The sequence below is a fragment of the Moschus berezovskii genome, chromosome 16 (assembly GCF_049115385.1).
Source record: "Moschus berezovskii isolate FMDL1 chromosome 16, NW_MosBer_1.0, whole genome shotgun sequence".
NCBI lineage: Eukaryota > Metazoa > Chordata > Mammalia > Artiodactyla > Moschidae > Moschus > Moschus berezovskii.
The window spans coordinates 52,391,641-52,407,179 of NC_142475.1; the positions used below are offsets into that span (position 1 = coordinate 52,391,641).

Genomic DNA, 15,539 nt, shown 5'->3' on the forward strand with positions numbered 1-15,539 from the left:
CTAACTTACTCGGTTTTCTTATATCTGTGTGATAGTGACTGCAAAATTAACCCAGTACTTCACAAGGATTCTATAAGGTAAATAGACCAGAGCTGTAAAGCACACTTTAAATTTGAACCTTCTGGAATCAAATCATCGGGTACCAACCTTAGCACATATAATTCAGTTTCCATGACACTGGAAAAGGGAACTTTGGTACTGATATAAATATTTATTATTGAGGAAAAGCGTTGTGTTACTCACTTATTTGATGTTGAAACCGTAAGTTTTCACTTCTCTCAACCCTCTTAAAGTCAGACTGAGTTTGAAATCAGTGATAACTACAAATATGTAACAGGTATTTGCATATGATATGCAAACATGCATGTGATTATTTGTTGCTCACATTAAAGTGAAAGTGAAGTCACTCAGTCGTGTCCGACTCTTTGCAGCCCCATGGACTGTAGCCCACCAGGCTCCCCCGTTCATGGGATTCTCCAGGCAAGAATACTGAGTGGGTTGCCATTTCCTTTTCCAGGGGATCTTCCCAACCCAGGGATCAAACCCAGGTCTCCTGCATTGCAGGCAGACACTTCAACCTCTGAGCCACCAGGATTAAACAAGATTTAAAACATAGCATCCATTCTTAACTAAATCACTTCTTCAGTTTCTGCACTGAACTTTTTCTAAGTCTGAGCCCCAGAGATTGACACTTGCACTGAGTTTCTTATGATTTTGAATTAGAATTAATTCACTTGAACTAAGCTTATTTTTTTAAACTATTATTTGGGTGAGGTGGGGTGGTGGCACCAGAAGCATGATTTCAGAATTAACTTTTGCAAGGAAAATACAAAGAATTTCAAAATATTTTTCTCTTAGATTCTCAGAGATTAACATTTTGCTAAATTTGGATTATCCTTCTCTTTCAATCTACATATACACACATTTTTTTTTCCAAACTGTTTAAGAGTAAGTTGCAGACCTGATGCTTTTTTGCCCTAAAAAATTCAGTTTATATTTTCTAAAACCAAGGATTATTACATAATCATAGTACAATGATCAAAATCAGGAAACTAACATTATATATTGTAAAAACCTTATTCACATTTTATCAGTTGTCCTAAAAATGTCCTTTAGAGCAAAACGAAATCTAAGATAATCTATTTTTTCAGTTGTATGTTTCTTTATTCTAAGTTCGAGAACCATTCTCGAGTGTTTATATTTTATGACATTTATATTTTTGAAGCATACAGGCCAGATATATTGGAGAATGTTCCTCAATTAGACTTGTTGTTATACCTGATGACTAATGATGTCAAACATCTTCTTGTGTTAATTGTCCATTTTTCTGTCTTCCTTGGAGGTCATGTGATTAACGTCTATTCAGAGTATGTAGGACCATACCTTCTCAGTTTTTATTATATAATAGGAGAGATCTGGAAATCAGATTCTCTTCTTTCCCTAGGGTTTCTTGTCGTTTCTTTGCTTAGTGACTTTTCTAAATTCTATAACGTATTTTCTGTCATGCATAGTCACTGAAATCTCTCCTCAGGTAACCTGGTGACTGGACAGAGATTTCCTGAGGTCCCTTGAACCAGTAAGCCTCCAGCCTTTGCCAAGGGGCTGTGTGTGCATCACATTGTGACACAGCTTCCTCACTCAGCCAGGCAGTTGACAGCTCTTTTCATTTCCTGAGTTTACAAAACCTCAGTTCACCAGAGATGACAGCTTAGTGCCTTCTCAGGTCTGAGCATGCACACAGCCCTTGGCATGTGCGCTTTTTACACATGCACACAGCCGTCTAAAGCCCCAGAAATGCACTGGAGCGTTTCAGAGCCCCGTGTAGACATCTCATTCCCCAGCTTTTCGTGCCAAGCCTTTTGATTAGCCTGTTGTTTGCTCTGTGATCCACTGCCTCAGACAGCCACGATGTTCAACAGTTTCCCCTGTTTGTTTTCAGCAAACATCCCCAGGGAAAGGCTGTACATGAGTTCTGAGTCAGGTCAGATAAAAACAGCTTTGGGAGGAGGGTCTTCCAGGTCAAGTGATGACAGTTCTCTGGGAACGGGAGTTTGAAGGACCTCCATTTTGCCGCCTCCATTGACTGCCAGGCTACCAGTTTTCAAGGCCAATGGCAGAACTTAGGTGTGGCATGGAAAATGAATAGCACAAGTTTAAAATGCCATAAAGTGCATCTAAGATTCTGCCATTTTCTATGAATAAATGCTCCCCAGACTGCTGCAAGCCTTCAGTTAGTTTCCAGAGTTCTGAAAAAGCTTGTTTTGCCAGTGATCTCGGTGCTTTTAGAGATGAGAGAATTTTCAGACGTCTTTACTCTTATTTGCACTGATGTCACTCACCACTGTTTGCTCTTTACTTTGAAAATTACATGATTATAGTTTAGGTATTCTAAAAAACAGAAAAATCATTTTTGTGTTCTAGCATTATTACTATATTGATTGGTGATTTTTTTTTTTAACAGAATCTCTCTAGAAATCAAGAAGCTGTTGCAAAAGAAATGAGGGAAAATGCAGATGCCTATAGACAGAAAGTGGATCTTGAAGAACACATGTTTCATAGACTGATAGGAACCGATCAAACTCAGAACCAAAAAATTCATAAGGTAAATATGGTAAATTTAGTGTCTCTATATAGGGGAGAATTTCCATCTACTGTTCTTTTTAAAGAAGGAATTCAATATTGAATCCTATAAAGTTAGTTTCTTTGCTTCGGTCATCACAATTCCTAGAAACTCAACATTATTTTATTTGCAGGTTACTTCACTGACAGCATATCCATGTGTCTTTTATACTTCTTGAGAATTTCAAGACTTGCAAGAAAATACAAGGGAAATAACTTTGTGAATGATACCGTCCTACATTGTTAAGTCTTAGAAATTATACCTGAGTAGATTAGTTGCAAAACATCAGGTCTCTGCCTGGTATATAAGCCAGCGTTTTCCAAGTGTATTCTGTAGAATATCAGTAACTTAGTGTTAAATGGGGATGACAAGTATTGAAAAAGCTGCCTTAAAAGTTAGGCTTTTTCATGCCAGATTTGAAGATATATGGTACATTGTGAATCTTTGAGAAATTTTCTTAAACTTACAGAATTTCTTGGGGAGTATCCTTTCAGAAATGCTGACTTAAATGAATTGAAATGGAATTTGAGGCCTTCAGGGAAGAACTTTGTTATCCCTTTAACAAAATGTTAAACGGGTCTATGGCAAGGTCGGGCCTTGTCCCAAAAGCCAGGGATAAGTGTAAGATTTCCCTACCTCTGTTCTGTCCCATGACTGTTTCCCCAAGAATAACCCCCTCTACGTTTTTTCCTTACAGGCTTTTGTCCAGTCTGTAAGATAAGTTCTTCTGACTCCTTTTCAAAGGATTAAAACATGGAAATTGCTTAATTCTCCCCACCCCTTAGCCTAGAAGTTCTCAACCTTGGCTGTATGTTAGAGCCACCTGGAGAGTGCTCTGGAAGTACCAGTATCCAACTGACCAGAGATCAATTTAGTTGGTTTGTGTTGCAGCCTGGACATTGGTTTGTTTTAAACACTGAGGTGGTGCTAATATGCAGCCAGAATTGTGAACATCTGTACTGGACACTTGGAGACACTGAATGGACGTACCGTATTTTATGTATTCAAGTCTGATTTTGTTTCTGAAATTTACGAATTCTTAGTTAATTGAAGAAAATTTGGCAAAAGCGGAACAAGCATGTCTGAATACTGACTGGAGAATTCAAGCTTTACATAAACAAAGGTGCAGTGATCTACACCGAAGTGAATGTTACCAGGACATAGCTAAACTCCTTCGGAAAAACAGGAAGAAAGAGATAGAAGTATTAAACGCCATGATGGAAGGGGAAGCTAAAAAGGTAAGAATGATGTTATAAATTTCTTGTTAATTATTTAAATCTTGAAATAGTATGTAATCAAGTGGCAAAAGCATCAAACCAAATAATTTTTGTTTGAGAAGATCTTAAAGATGATCTAATTTTATTAGGTATTGCTCAGAAAAGTCCAATATTGATGCCACCTAAGAATGACTAACCCACTCCAGTATTCTTGCTTAGAGAATCTCATGGACAGAGGAGCCTGGCAGGCTGCAATCCATAGGACTGCAAAGAATCGGACAGGACTGAAGCAACTTGGCATGCACACATGCAAGAATGACATGACAAAAATTGAGTGTCTTTCTAAGTTACATTAGTGTCTCAACTTTCACGCTTCCTGTATTTGTTCTGGCTCATTGTATACTAGCACTTTAATTCACTGAATTTTTTATCCTAATAACATAAAAGACTTTGAACAGTTAGGAAATATAGAGAGAGCTACTAGTAACAAAACCCAAAATAACTGTAACTACAGGCAAGATAGAAATATTTTTCTTTTTCACATGAAGAAGTCTGGAGTAGGCAGTCCAGGGTTGGTATCCTATCTCCAAGATCACCAGGAAAACTGCGTCCTTCAACTTTTCTGCACCACTTCCTGGAGTATGCCTTTCATTCGCAAGGACACCTTTCCACCCATTAATTTTAAAAACTCAAAAAAAAAAAAAAACCAAAACACCTCAATCCTTTAATATTTGAGATCTGAAATGTACTGAAATTAATTATTTCAGTAACAGCTGGGACCTCCATGTTTACGTGGCACTGAGGCTTTGAGTGGTAGGGACGTCAGAAGTACCTCTGCTTTCAAGGCTCTTCAGCCTTGAGCCAGGATAGGGACCCAAACTACCTAATACCAAGTAGAGAAAACGAACAGGCTTATTTCACTGTAGGAACTTGCATTTAGTACAATCTTTATGTCATTTTTTTTTCATTAATTTGTATCTAGTGGGAGGAAGCTGAAGAAAAAGACTTTCATTTGAAATCAGAAAAGAAAACTGCTGCTCTTTCAGGTGCATCTAGAAGATGGTTCCTAGAGAAGGAGATACATGATGCTCAGCATCCGTGTGATAAAGGTGAGCACTCCTTCCCGGTGTTATACATTCGTTCATTCCGTATGGTCTCTTATCATGGATAAATCCTTACATGTGTTTTGGCACTTCTAGTCAAATTATTGCTCAGCTGAAAGATAATCACTAGTTACTATTTTTTAGTTGGGAAGACTGGGCTGAGGAGGTGGGGCTGTTTAAAAAAAAAAGTTCCAAGAAAAATTTCTCAACCATCCTATAGAACTCTGTTAGATTCCATGGTTTCATGGTCCTGGGCATCCTTTAATAGAATATAATTTGTTCCCAAAGTGCTATATCTAGTTAATTTTAGTACAAAAAAGTGTGCTTTGCCAATAACAGGTCCTCAGAACAGCAGTACATGAAAGTAGCATGAAGAAACTTGTTATGGGATCGAATCAAACGTTAGGTTTTGGTGCAAGGCTTCTCTTGTGGCTCAGCTGGTAGAGAATCTGCCTGCAATGCAGGAGACCTGATTTCCACCCCTGGGTTGGGAAGATCCCCTGGAGAAGGGAAAGGCTACCCACTCCAGTATTCTGGCCTGGAGAATTCCATGAGCTGTATAGTCTATAGGGTTGCACAGAGTCAGATACAACTAAGCGACTTTCCCTTTTCACTTACAGTGGCATTCAATGAAAAATCAAAGTTGTAACTTAAAATTCTAAAACAGTGCAGATACAGGGAACTTTTATTTTACTATACCTTATATTGTTTCAGTCTTTTATAAAATGTGTATGTATTACTTTTTAAAATAACAGCCTTATTGCTATATAATTCACATGCCATACCATTCACTTATACAAAGTATATAATTCAATGGTATTGTATTCAGTTCAGTCGCTCAGTCGTGTCCGACTCTTTGCGACCCCATGAATCACAGCACGCCAGGCCTCCCTGTCCATCACCAACTCCCGGAGTTCACCCAAACTCATGTCCATAGAGTCGGTGATGCCATCCAGCCATCTCATCTCTGTCATTCCCGTCTCCTCCCGCCCCCAATCCTTCCCAGCATCAGAATCTTTTCCAGTGAGTCAACTCGTCGCATGAGGTGGCCAAAGTATTGGAGTTTCAGCTTTAGCATCAGTCCTTCCAATGAACACCCAGGATTGATCTCTTTTAGAATGGACTGGTTGGATCTCCTTGCAGTTCATATATTAAATATATTCAGAGTGGTGCAGCCATCACCACAATCAACTCTAGAACATTTTCAGCACCCCCAATAACCCCATGCCCATTTGCAGCCATACTTTATTTCCTGTCACTCCCCCCAGCCCCTGGCAACCACTAATATACTCCTATCTCCGTCTTGCCTGCCCAGGAAATTTCATGTAAATAGAATCCTTGGTATCTGACTTCTTTCACCTAGATACTGTTTTGAGGTTCAGTCATGTTGTAGCAGGTGTCAGTACTTCCTTCCTTTTTAATGCTGAGTAAAAGGAAACGGTAACCCACTCCAGTATTCTTGCCTGGAGAATCCCATGGATGGAGAAGCCTGGTAGGCTACAGTCCACGGGGTCGCAAAGAGTCGGACACGACTGAGCGACGGAACAGAACGGAATATTCCACCGTATGGGTATTCTGTGTCTTATTTACCCATTCATTAACTGGTGGACATTGGGCTCTGTCTGATTTGGGGCTTTTATGAATAATGCAGCTGTGTATTACCTTCCTAATTACTTTTGTAGTGCGCAAATTTGAAAAGTAAAAACAGAGATTAGATGCTATCATGCTCATTTAACTAGGCTGCTTTTGAAACCCCTCATTACCTCTCATGCTTTTGAGTTTAGGTCTCAAATAGTACTCAGAGCCCTTAGGCATTTTATGTTTAAAACCTGCTTATAGAAGACACCAGCCACTGGAGCTGCTGTACTCCCTAACCCTGTCACACTGACCCCTACATTCCGTTCCGTCGCTCAGTCGTGTCCGACTCTATGCGACCCCGTGGACTATAGCCTCCCAGGCTTCTCCGTCCATGGGATTCTCCAGGCAAGAATACTGGAGTGGGTTACCGTTTCCTTCTCCAGGGTATCTTCCCGACCCAGGGATCGAACCTGGGTCTCCCGCATTGGAGGCAGACGCTTTAACCTCTGAGCCACCAGGGAAGCCCTGACCCCTACATTAGAAGAAAACAATTGAGCCTTTTCAAGAACCTCTGAATTTAGAGATAGTAAAAGGGAAGAAACTGCCAAAGATTGCCTGCATCCAGAGTCTTCCTGCATTTGGCTCTTCCACCTCCATGGGGTCTTCCTGTTCTGTCACCTTCGTTTTGTCAGCATCCCTAAGTTTCACCAATCAGAGAGAGTTTGGTTGATAATCATCCATCTTCAAAAGGCATATGTATAAGGATTTGATCATTGCCTTAATCAGGGTATAGAAATTAAATCCATGTCATTTAATCCTAAAACCGAGGGATAATCGGCTATAATTAGGAAAATGGCATTTTGATCACAGGTGCTTGCCTTGGTTTGTCACTCAGAGCTAGAAGGGAGGCACAGGAAGTGGAAACAGGCAAGTGTGCCAACAACAGACTGGTTATTTAAATGTTGCCTAGCACCAATCTGTCTTAGCAATGGGGAGGAAATTCTTACCGTTTCCCAGAAAACAGAACCTTCTGGACAATATGAGTGGCCCTCGCTGCCCCTAAAATCCCAGGCCCATAAACTTAAATTGAAGCTGAATAGCAATGTCTTATAAAATTAGTCCAGATTTGTAATGGGCAAAAGATTTGAACAGTTCTCCAAAGAAGATACTCAGATGGCCGACACACGCATGAAGAGCTGTTCAGCTTAAATTAGTCACTGTGCTTGCGTGCTCAGTTGCTTCAGTCGTGTCCGACTCTTAGCGACACCATGGACTGTAGCCCGCCAGGCTCCTCCGTCCATGGGGATTCTCCAGGCAAGAATACTGGAGTGGGTTGCCATGCCTTCTTCCAGGTGATCTTCCTAAATTAGTCATTCATTCAGTTCAGTTCAGTTCAGTCGCTCAGTTGTGTCTGACTCTTTGCGACCCCATGAATCACAGCACGCCAGGCCTCCCTGTCCATCACCAACTCCCAGAGTTCACTCAAACTCATGTCCATCGAGTCGGTGATGCCATCCATTAGGGAAATATAAATCAAAACCACGTGAGAAAAAAAAATCAGGTGCAGCTTCACGATCAGTTAGTGTCGATGTAATCCATTAACAGCGGTGAGCAAGGACCAGCCAAACCAGAGCAGTGCTGGTGGGAATGTGACGTGGTACAGCCGCTTCGGGAAACAGTCTGGCAGTTCCTCAGAAGGTTAGACACAGACAGACTGTGTATGATCCAGCAGTTCTACTCCTAGAAACTTACCCAGAGAATTGAAAATATATCCCTGCAAAACCTTGTATATTGAATTGCCCACAGCATCAATATTCATAATAGCCAAAAAAAGGAGAAACAACCCAAATACCCATCAAATGAGAAATGGATAAAATAAATTGGTATACCCATACAATGGAATTTTACTTAGCGATAAAAAGGAATTAACTGCTTCATGCTACAAAATGGATGGACATTGAGAATCTTACTCTAAGTTAAAGAAGCTAGACCAGAAGGCCGCATGTTATATGCTTCTCTTCATGCGATGTCCAGAATAGGCAAATCTCTAGAGGCAGAAGAGGGTTAGTGGTTTGCAGGTGGGAGGGGTAGAGAGTGGGCTACCAGTGCGAACGGGGTTTGTTTGGGGGATGGTGAGAATGTTCTAGAATTCGTGGTGATGACTGCACAACCCTCAGTGTACTAAAAGCATGAATTGTACCCTTGAAAGGGGTGAACTTTGTGGTGAGAGAATTATCTTAACAAAATTTATTGTTTTAATGACATTAGTAAATGCTGGTGGCCAGGTGGAGCCACTGGACCAGGTTTTTAAAATGACTGGGACTTGAGGAAAGGGAGGAGCCTGGAGCAGTGGGAGGACCGTTCATGGAGGGAGGATCTCATGGTGAGGTGACGGGAACACTACTCCCAGCTGCACGGCAAAGGAAGACAAGGCTCAAATAAACTTAGGCAGAGTCACTAAGCTGTGTCCTTCTGGTTAGTTTATTTACTCGTGTTTAATCTTGTGTTTATTAGGGAGTGTTTCCTGGTGTTGTTTCCTCATTTGTAAAATGAGAAGAGTATAGACCAGGTGATCTGTAATTTTGTTACAGTTCTAACATCGTATTACACCATTTTCTAACCCCTCATGGTTTGTAGGCTTCCCCAAGGATCTCTCTCAGAAACACACAAATACACACACACCATTTTCCCTTACCGTTTTTGTGGATTCACCAATTAAAGCCTCCATGAACTATCCTCATATAAAAGTTGTTTCAGTCATGTCCGACTCTGCGACCCCATGGACGGTAGGTAGCCCACCATGCTCCTTTGTCCGTGGGATTCTCCAGGCAAGAATACTGGAGAGGGTCGCCATGCCCTCCTCCAGGGGATCTTCCCGAGCCAGGGATTGAACCCACATCTCTTGTGTCTCCTGCATTGGTAGACAGATTCTTTACCACTAGTACCACCTCGTCTGAGACAGAACTTGCTAAAAGTAATTAATCAGTGGCAGAAACTTGCCTGTCATGGTGATTCAGGTTAGGCTAACTGGTGCAGAGGGCTTCAGTACAAGGATGGTTCAAGAGAGTGACAGGGACCGTCGGTGCCAGGCCGAGCAGTTGGGCTTCATCTTGGTTACCAGCCTGGCAGACAGCAAAGTGACCTGTGGAAGACAGAACAGGGATTCCCTCCCAGGCAAGGAATGCAGTTAGGGAAGGGAAGGAAATTTAGTTTGTTCCTTTTTGCTCCTTTTGAATTTTGTGTGATACATATACTACCACTTCAGAAAAAGATAATTTTAAGTAATAAGAATCACCTTTGGGGCTTTAAAATAAATACCTCAATTAGGAGGAGCCTGGTAGGCTGCAGTCCATGGGGTCGCTAAGAGTCGGACACGACTGAACGACTTCACTTTCACTTTTCACTTTCACACATTGGAGAAGGAAATGGCAACCCACTCCAGTGTTCTTGCCTGGAGAATCCCAGGGACGGGGGAGCCTGGTGGGCTGCCGTCTATGGGGTCGCACAGAGTCGGCCACGATTGAAGCGACTTAGCAGCAGCAGCAGCAGCAATTAAATGAAGGAAATAAGCAAGCTACAGTACAAAAAGTATAGAAAAAAGAACTTGCACCTTTTACCTTTCTGTTACAATTAGCAACTAACTGGCAATTTTTTAGGTGAGCATTACAAATTGTTTTTTAAAAAATACATATTCAGGGACTTCCCTGGTGGCTCAGTGGTAAAGAATCCGCCTGCCAATGCAGGAGATTCAGGTTTGATCCCTGGTCCAGAAAAATCCCACCTGCCATGGAGCAACTAAGCCCGTGTGCCACTACTCCTGAGTCTGTGCTCTAGAGCTGGGGAGCCCCAACCCCTGAGCCCACCTGCCACAACTACTGAAGCCCAAATGCCCTAGAGCCCATGATTCGCAACAAGAGGCCGAGCACCGGGCACTGCAACCAGAGAAGAGCCCACACAGCAACTAAAACCCAGCACAGCCAGAAACAAATAAAATTATTTTTTTTAAATACATATTCAGGGCCTCACCAATGGTGATTTAATTTCATAGATCTAAGATAGAACCTGGAAAGCTAGATTTTTGTTTTAAAGTTTTACAGGTGAATCTGCTCAGCAGTGTTTGAAACGTTGCTTAAGCAAAGGAGGGAACCATTGGCCCCTCCACGTTTATATCCCAGCCCTTTGGAAGGATGAATTAAGTAGCCGTGGGCAGGATGGATTTGGGAGGACAGATGAGAGACAAGGAACTATGCAAACTCAGACTTGGGAGGATCTGATATGTGAATCATCTCTGCAGTGGTGGTTGCCCAGCCTATGCCAGAGCACTAACAGAGCTGTGAGCGCATTACCTCATTCCATTGCCTACCACTATTTTATTTAAAAGTTGTTCCTTCCTTATATATAGTTGAATCTGCTTTTCTTTTGTAAATCTTCTGATTAAAAACTGTTCTCTGGTCAGTGAAAAGTGAAAGTTGCTCAATCGTGTCTGACTTTTTGACCCCACGGACTATAGGGTTGATGGAATTCTCTAGGCCAGAATACTAGAGTGGGTAGCCTTTCCCTTCTCCAGAGGATCTTCCCAACCCAGGGATCGAACCCAGGTCTCCTGCATTGCAGGGGAATTCTTTACCAGCTGAGCCACAAGGGAAGCCCATTCTCTGGTCAGAGTGACCATCAGAAAAGTTTCTAAAAAAATACTGGAGAAGGGTGTATGTGGAGAAAAGGGAACCTTCTTAACACAACTGATGGGAACCTAGATTGGTGCAGCCACTATGGAGAACAGTGTGGAGGTACCTTTAAAAAACTAAATATAGACTTACCATATAGCAATTCCACTCGTGGGCATGTATCCAGAAAAGACAGAAATTCAAATTCAAAAAAATACATATGCCCCGTTGTTCATTGCAGCACTATTCACGATAGCCAAGGCACAGAAGCAAACTTAGATGTCCGTTGATGGATAATGGATAAGAAAAGATGTGGTACATGTATATAATGGAATACTACTCAGCCTTGAAAAAGAGCAACACCATTTGCTGCAATATGGACGGACACAGAGATCATCATACCACGTGAAGTACACCAGAGAAAGTCAATATTGTATCACTTACATGTGGAATCTAAAGAAATGATACAAATGAACTTAGTTACAAACAGACTCCCAGACAGAAAACAACCTTATAGTTACCAAAGGGGGAAGCAAGGGGAGAAGGATAAATTAGTATGGGATTGACAGATACGTACACTACTGTATATAAAATACAGACCTACTGTATGACACAGGGAACTATATTCAGTATCTTGTAATAACCCAGAATACAGAAGAATACGAAAAAGAATACGTAGCGGAATCACTTCGCTGTACACTTGAGACTAATACAACATTGTCAATCAGCTACAGTTAAACTTTTCTGGAGAATGCACTTACTGCCTCTGCCACATGATAGCCCTTCAGTTACTTGAAGATGACTCATATTCTCTCCCTGAAACCAGTTCAAATTAGTCATTTGGTAATCCATTGTCTTGGGCTTCCCAGGTGGCTCAGTGGTGAAGAATTCGCCTGCAGTGCAGGAGAAAGGAGTTTGATCCCTGGGTCAGGAAGATCCTAGAGAAGGGAATAGTAACGTGCTCCAGTTGGGGTTGCAGAGTCGACGTGACTTAGCATGCACACACATTATCGCAGAGGCTGACTGAGCTCAAACTATGAGTTGAGACCATTAGCTGAAGTTCTTGAGCCCAGGGAAAGGCAGGCATCATCTTGCTGAGCCTGTGTGACCCACGCAGTCTGGGTCCGACTTGTGGAGGCTTGGGCCCTAGTGACGGGAGTAGAAAGGAAGGGGCATCCTAAGCGACGTTAGGATCAAAAAAATAAAGACTGTGGTCTCTTATTGGATGTAAAGCTGTAGGAGTTAGGAGACAGCAAAAACAAAGCTAAAGGATGGGGATTAAAAAAAATAGGCACTGGTTAGGTGTGGAACACTGCCATGCTTTCCTGTCTTAAGAAGCCCGGGTTAAACTTGCCCGTCGCTGCGTCTGGTGTGCTGTGTCCTTTGATCAGGTCCGGCTTGAGTGAAGCCGATAGTGACCAGCTCCCAGCTGTTCTCAAGAAAGGCTTGCTAAGCACATTTCATAGTCTCTCCCAGCAACTGTTTGGGATCTCTGTCCTGCTCCTGTATTTTTCAGTTGTCTGTTGGTTTTTTGTTTTTGCTAAAGGCGTTTTAAAAGTACTTTACTTTCAGCTCAGCTTTTAATTCTCAGTAACTGCAATTTTCTTGCCTGGAGAAGGAAATGGCAACCCACTCCAGTATTCCTGCCTGGAGAATCCCATGGACAGGGGAGCCTGTCAGGTTACAGTCCATTGGGGTCGCAAAAAGTCAGACACAACTCAGCGACTAACAAGGCAAGATTGTGGCTTAAATTACATTTACAGCACATTGAGACCATTTTCCCAGGGCACTGATCATGGAAATCCTAAAGTGGAAGCAGCAAGATTCTCAAGTTTCCAGTGGGGAAAAACTGGGTCAGACCAGACCCCAAGTAAGGGAAGCGGGCCAGATATCATTAACGCAACCGTTTCTTCAGCACAGCATGGCTGCCCAAAACGTAGCTGGAGGCGCCGACAGAAGCCTGTCACTGACTACATTAATGATATTCATAACTGTTTTTTTACATCCTTGTGAAAAGAAAAATCTCAGGATTAGTTTTCAAAGCGATTCCATATTTGAGTTTTCTCAAGTCTTCTGGGCTGAGCTGCCTCCAGCAACCATTGGAAACCTGGGTTTGCTCTGCACTCCACAATGTACTGCAGGGCCAGCTCGCTCCGAATTGCTGAAGGCAAAGGGCTCTGTGCTGATCAATTGCCTTTTGATCCCTTGACATGATTCACTGGAGGTGTTTATTTCTGGAAGGGATGGGATGGAATGGAAACATCTCATAGAAATGCAGTCACAGCGTTAGCCCATAAAGGAGCTAACTATTTCCCCTGTAAAGGACTTGATTTGTTTTTAAAAGGAGGGGAGAGGACAGGAAACTTCAACCAACTTCGTCAATAAAACTGTCATATAAATGAAGCAGAACTTCACAAGGTCCTTTGAGTTCTTTCAGAAGAACAGATTTTTATAGGATGTCCCCAAAAGACCAGCTTTATAAACAATACACCTAACAACAAGTCATGAGTTCCAGTATGGTATGAAATACATTTACTAACATACATACTCTTATGTGCATCTCTAAACACCGTGTCAGGATATGAAATTAACCAAAAGTCATGCATAATTCAGATGAAAGTACAGAAAATTCTCAACTGTTCTCTACTCCAACACATCAGAATTTTTAACTAGATATTCTAAACTTCAAAATCGAGTTGACATTTGGAAAGTTTCTTACTTGGCAACAAACTGAAAAAGCATAAATGTTTTATTCCTTGGGGGAAAATAGTTTTCAGAAATTGAAGCTCTTCGGGTATGTAACTGTCAGAGAAGTATGTTTTTAAGATGCTTCTTTATTGAATTCCAGTATTTACTACCCCTCTAAATCAATATGAAATGGCTGTTACACTTAGACATATTGTAATGTTCTAAGCTTGATTCTGGACTTTCCTTGTGTTGGTCATTGTAAAAAGTACTTGATTTATATATTGAATCATTAGAAAGTGGTCATGGTATATATTTCATTATCAATTTTGGCACCTTGGAATTTTCTCACTACAATAAACACCGTGGTGAAGAAACTTACTATTGTAAAAAAAACTCAGATTCTCTCTTAGCCAAGCTTTCTTCCTGATTTAAAAGTTAATCTATATTCCCAAATCAAAAAAAAAAGATAACCAAAAGCAAATAAGTTCTCTAATAGCATTCGTTTAATACACCAAGTATTTGACTTGTAAATGGAACTTCACAGGAAGGTAATACGTTAGGCTTTTCCGTGTAAGAAATTTGGTTTAGAATATTCATTTCCTTGTTGGTCTTTGCAACATATTTATCTTTAAGCGCTATACCATTGCTCAAACTAATTACTGTTAATTTTAAATTTTATTTCCAAGTTTCGTTAAACCAGAGAAAAATGCATTGGGACGCCATGGAACGGGATCTCATGGAGAGAGTGAGAAACCTCCGCCAGAGACTCGCCACCCAGGCTCAGAACAGATGTCAAACGCCTCACCTTTTAGCCACATAGGAGGCTGGTCACCTTGACACAGTCAGAGAGCAAGATACTTATTTAGCAATCAGTGCTGCTGATTTTCAGATTATTTATTTTAAATGCCTATAAAGATCAACCTTTTGTACGAAAAATGTGTGTATAAAAATTATGTGTTCTTAATTCTGGTGCTTTGGGACTTGTAAATGGCTTATTATTATTATACTTTTCACAATAAAAAAATATTTGAAGCTTTTAAAGCTTTGTATGAGGCCCTCACAGGTTGCAGGGACCAGCATGAACCTCAGGGACTTAAGTTGATGAGGTTTTATTTTAAGGAGAAGTGGAGAAATAAAGAACAGGACAGCATCTCAACAGCTGTGCACCCAGGACCTGAACTGAGCAGCAGCTGCAGAGCACGAGCAGTGAGGAGCGGCCCGCCCCACGGCCCCTCCGTCCCCCGGAAGCCGGGCCTCCCCTCACCGGTGACCCCGCTGCACTTACCACACCCAGCCGCTGTCTCTGCTACTCCGCTCGGCACCGACTCGGCTCCACAACACGGCTGCTCCCGGCTGCTTCAGCTTGGCTGGCAGATTGCTTCCCTGGACCCATTCTAAAAGGAGCATAGAAATAGCACACGGCCAGGTTCCTGGTCTAGTGCTTAACGCACAGTGTGCTGTACAGTAGAGTATATTTTTTGGGCACAAAGTATAACCTTACGGCAAACCAAATGCTCTCTTTTGTCCAAAGTCCTCAGATAATGTCCCATCGCTGTGTAAGGCATTGGATTCCCAGGAGCACCTTGTCAGCCTCATTAGCTTTCCGACTGTTTTCAGTTAGGTGCAGATGTGCCTTCATGGTCCAGGCTGGTGTGTGCGACAACAAAAA

The 15,539-nt window shown here is 41.8% G+C and overlaps 1 protein-coding gene across 4 annotated transcripts in view; it reads left to right on the forward strand.

The window, feature by feature from the left end:
* TBC1D31 (TBC1 domain family member 31) overlaps window positions 1–15,539 on the forward strand; it is a 70,667-nt gene extending 55,128 nt beyond the window's left edge. The window contains exons 18-21 of one of the 4 annotated variants that reach the window (XM_088844813.1): window positions 2,462–2,602; window positions 3,664–3,858; window positions 4,884–4,946; window positions 14,557–14,694. In XM_088844813.1, the coding sequence (XP_088700939.1) occupies window positions 2,462–2,602; window positions 3,664–3,858; window positions 4,884–4,907 (360 nt within the window). In that variant the 3' untranslated portion in view covers window positions 4,908–4,946; window positions 14,557–14,694. Of the gene's footprint in view, window positions 1–2,461; window positions 2,603–3,663; window positions 3,859–4,819; window positions 4,947–14,556 lie in introns of all 4 variants that reach the window. The other 3 variants (XM_055431910.2, XM_088844812.1, XM_055431911.2) reach the window with 3 other exon arrangements.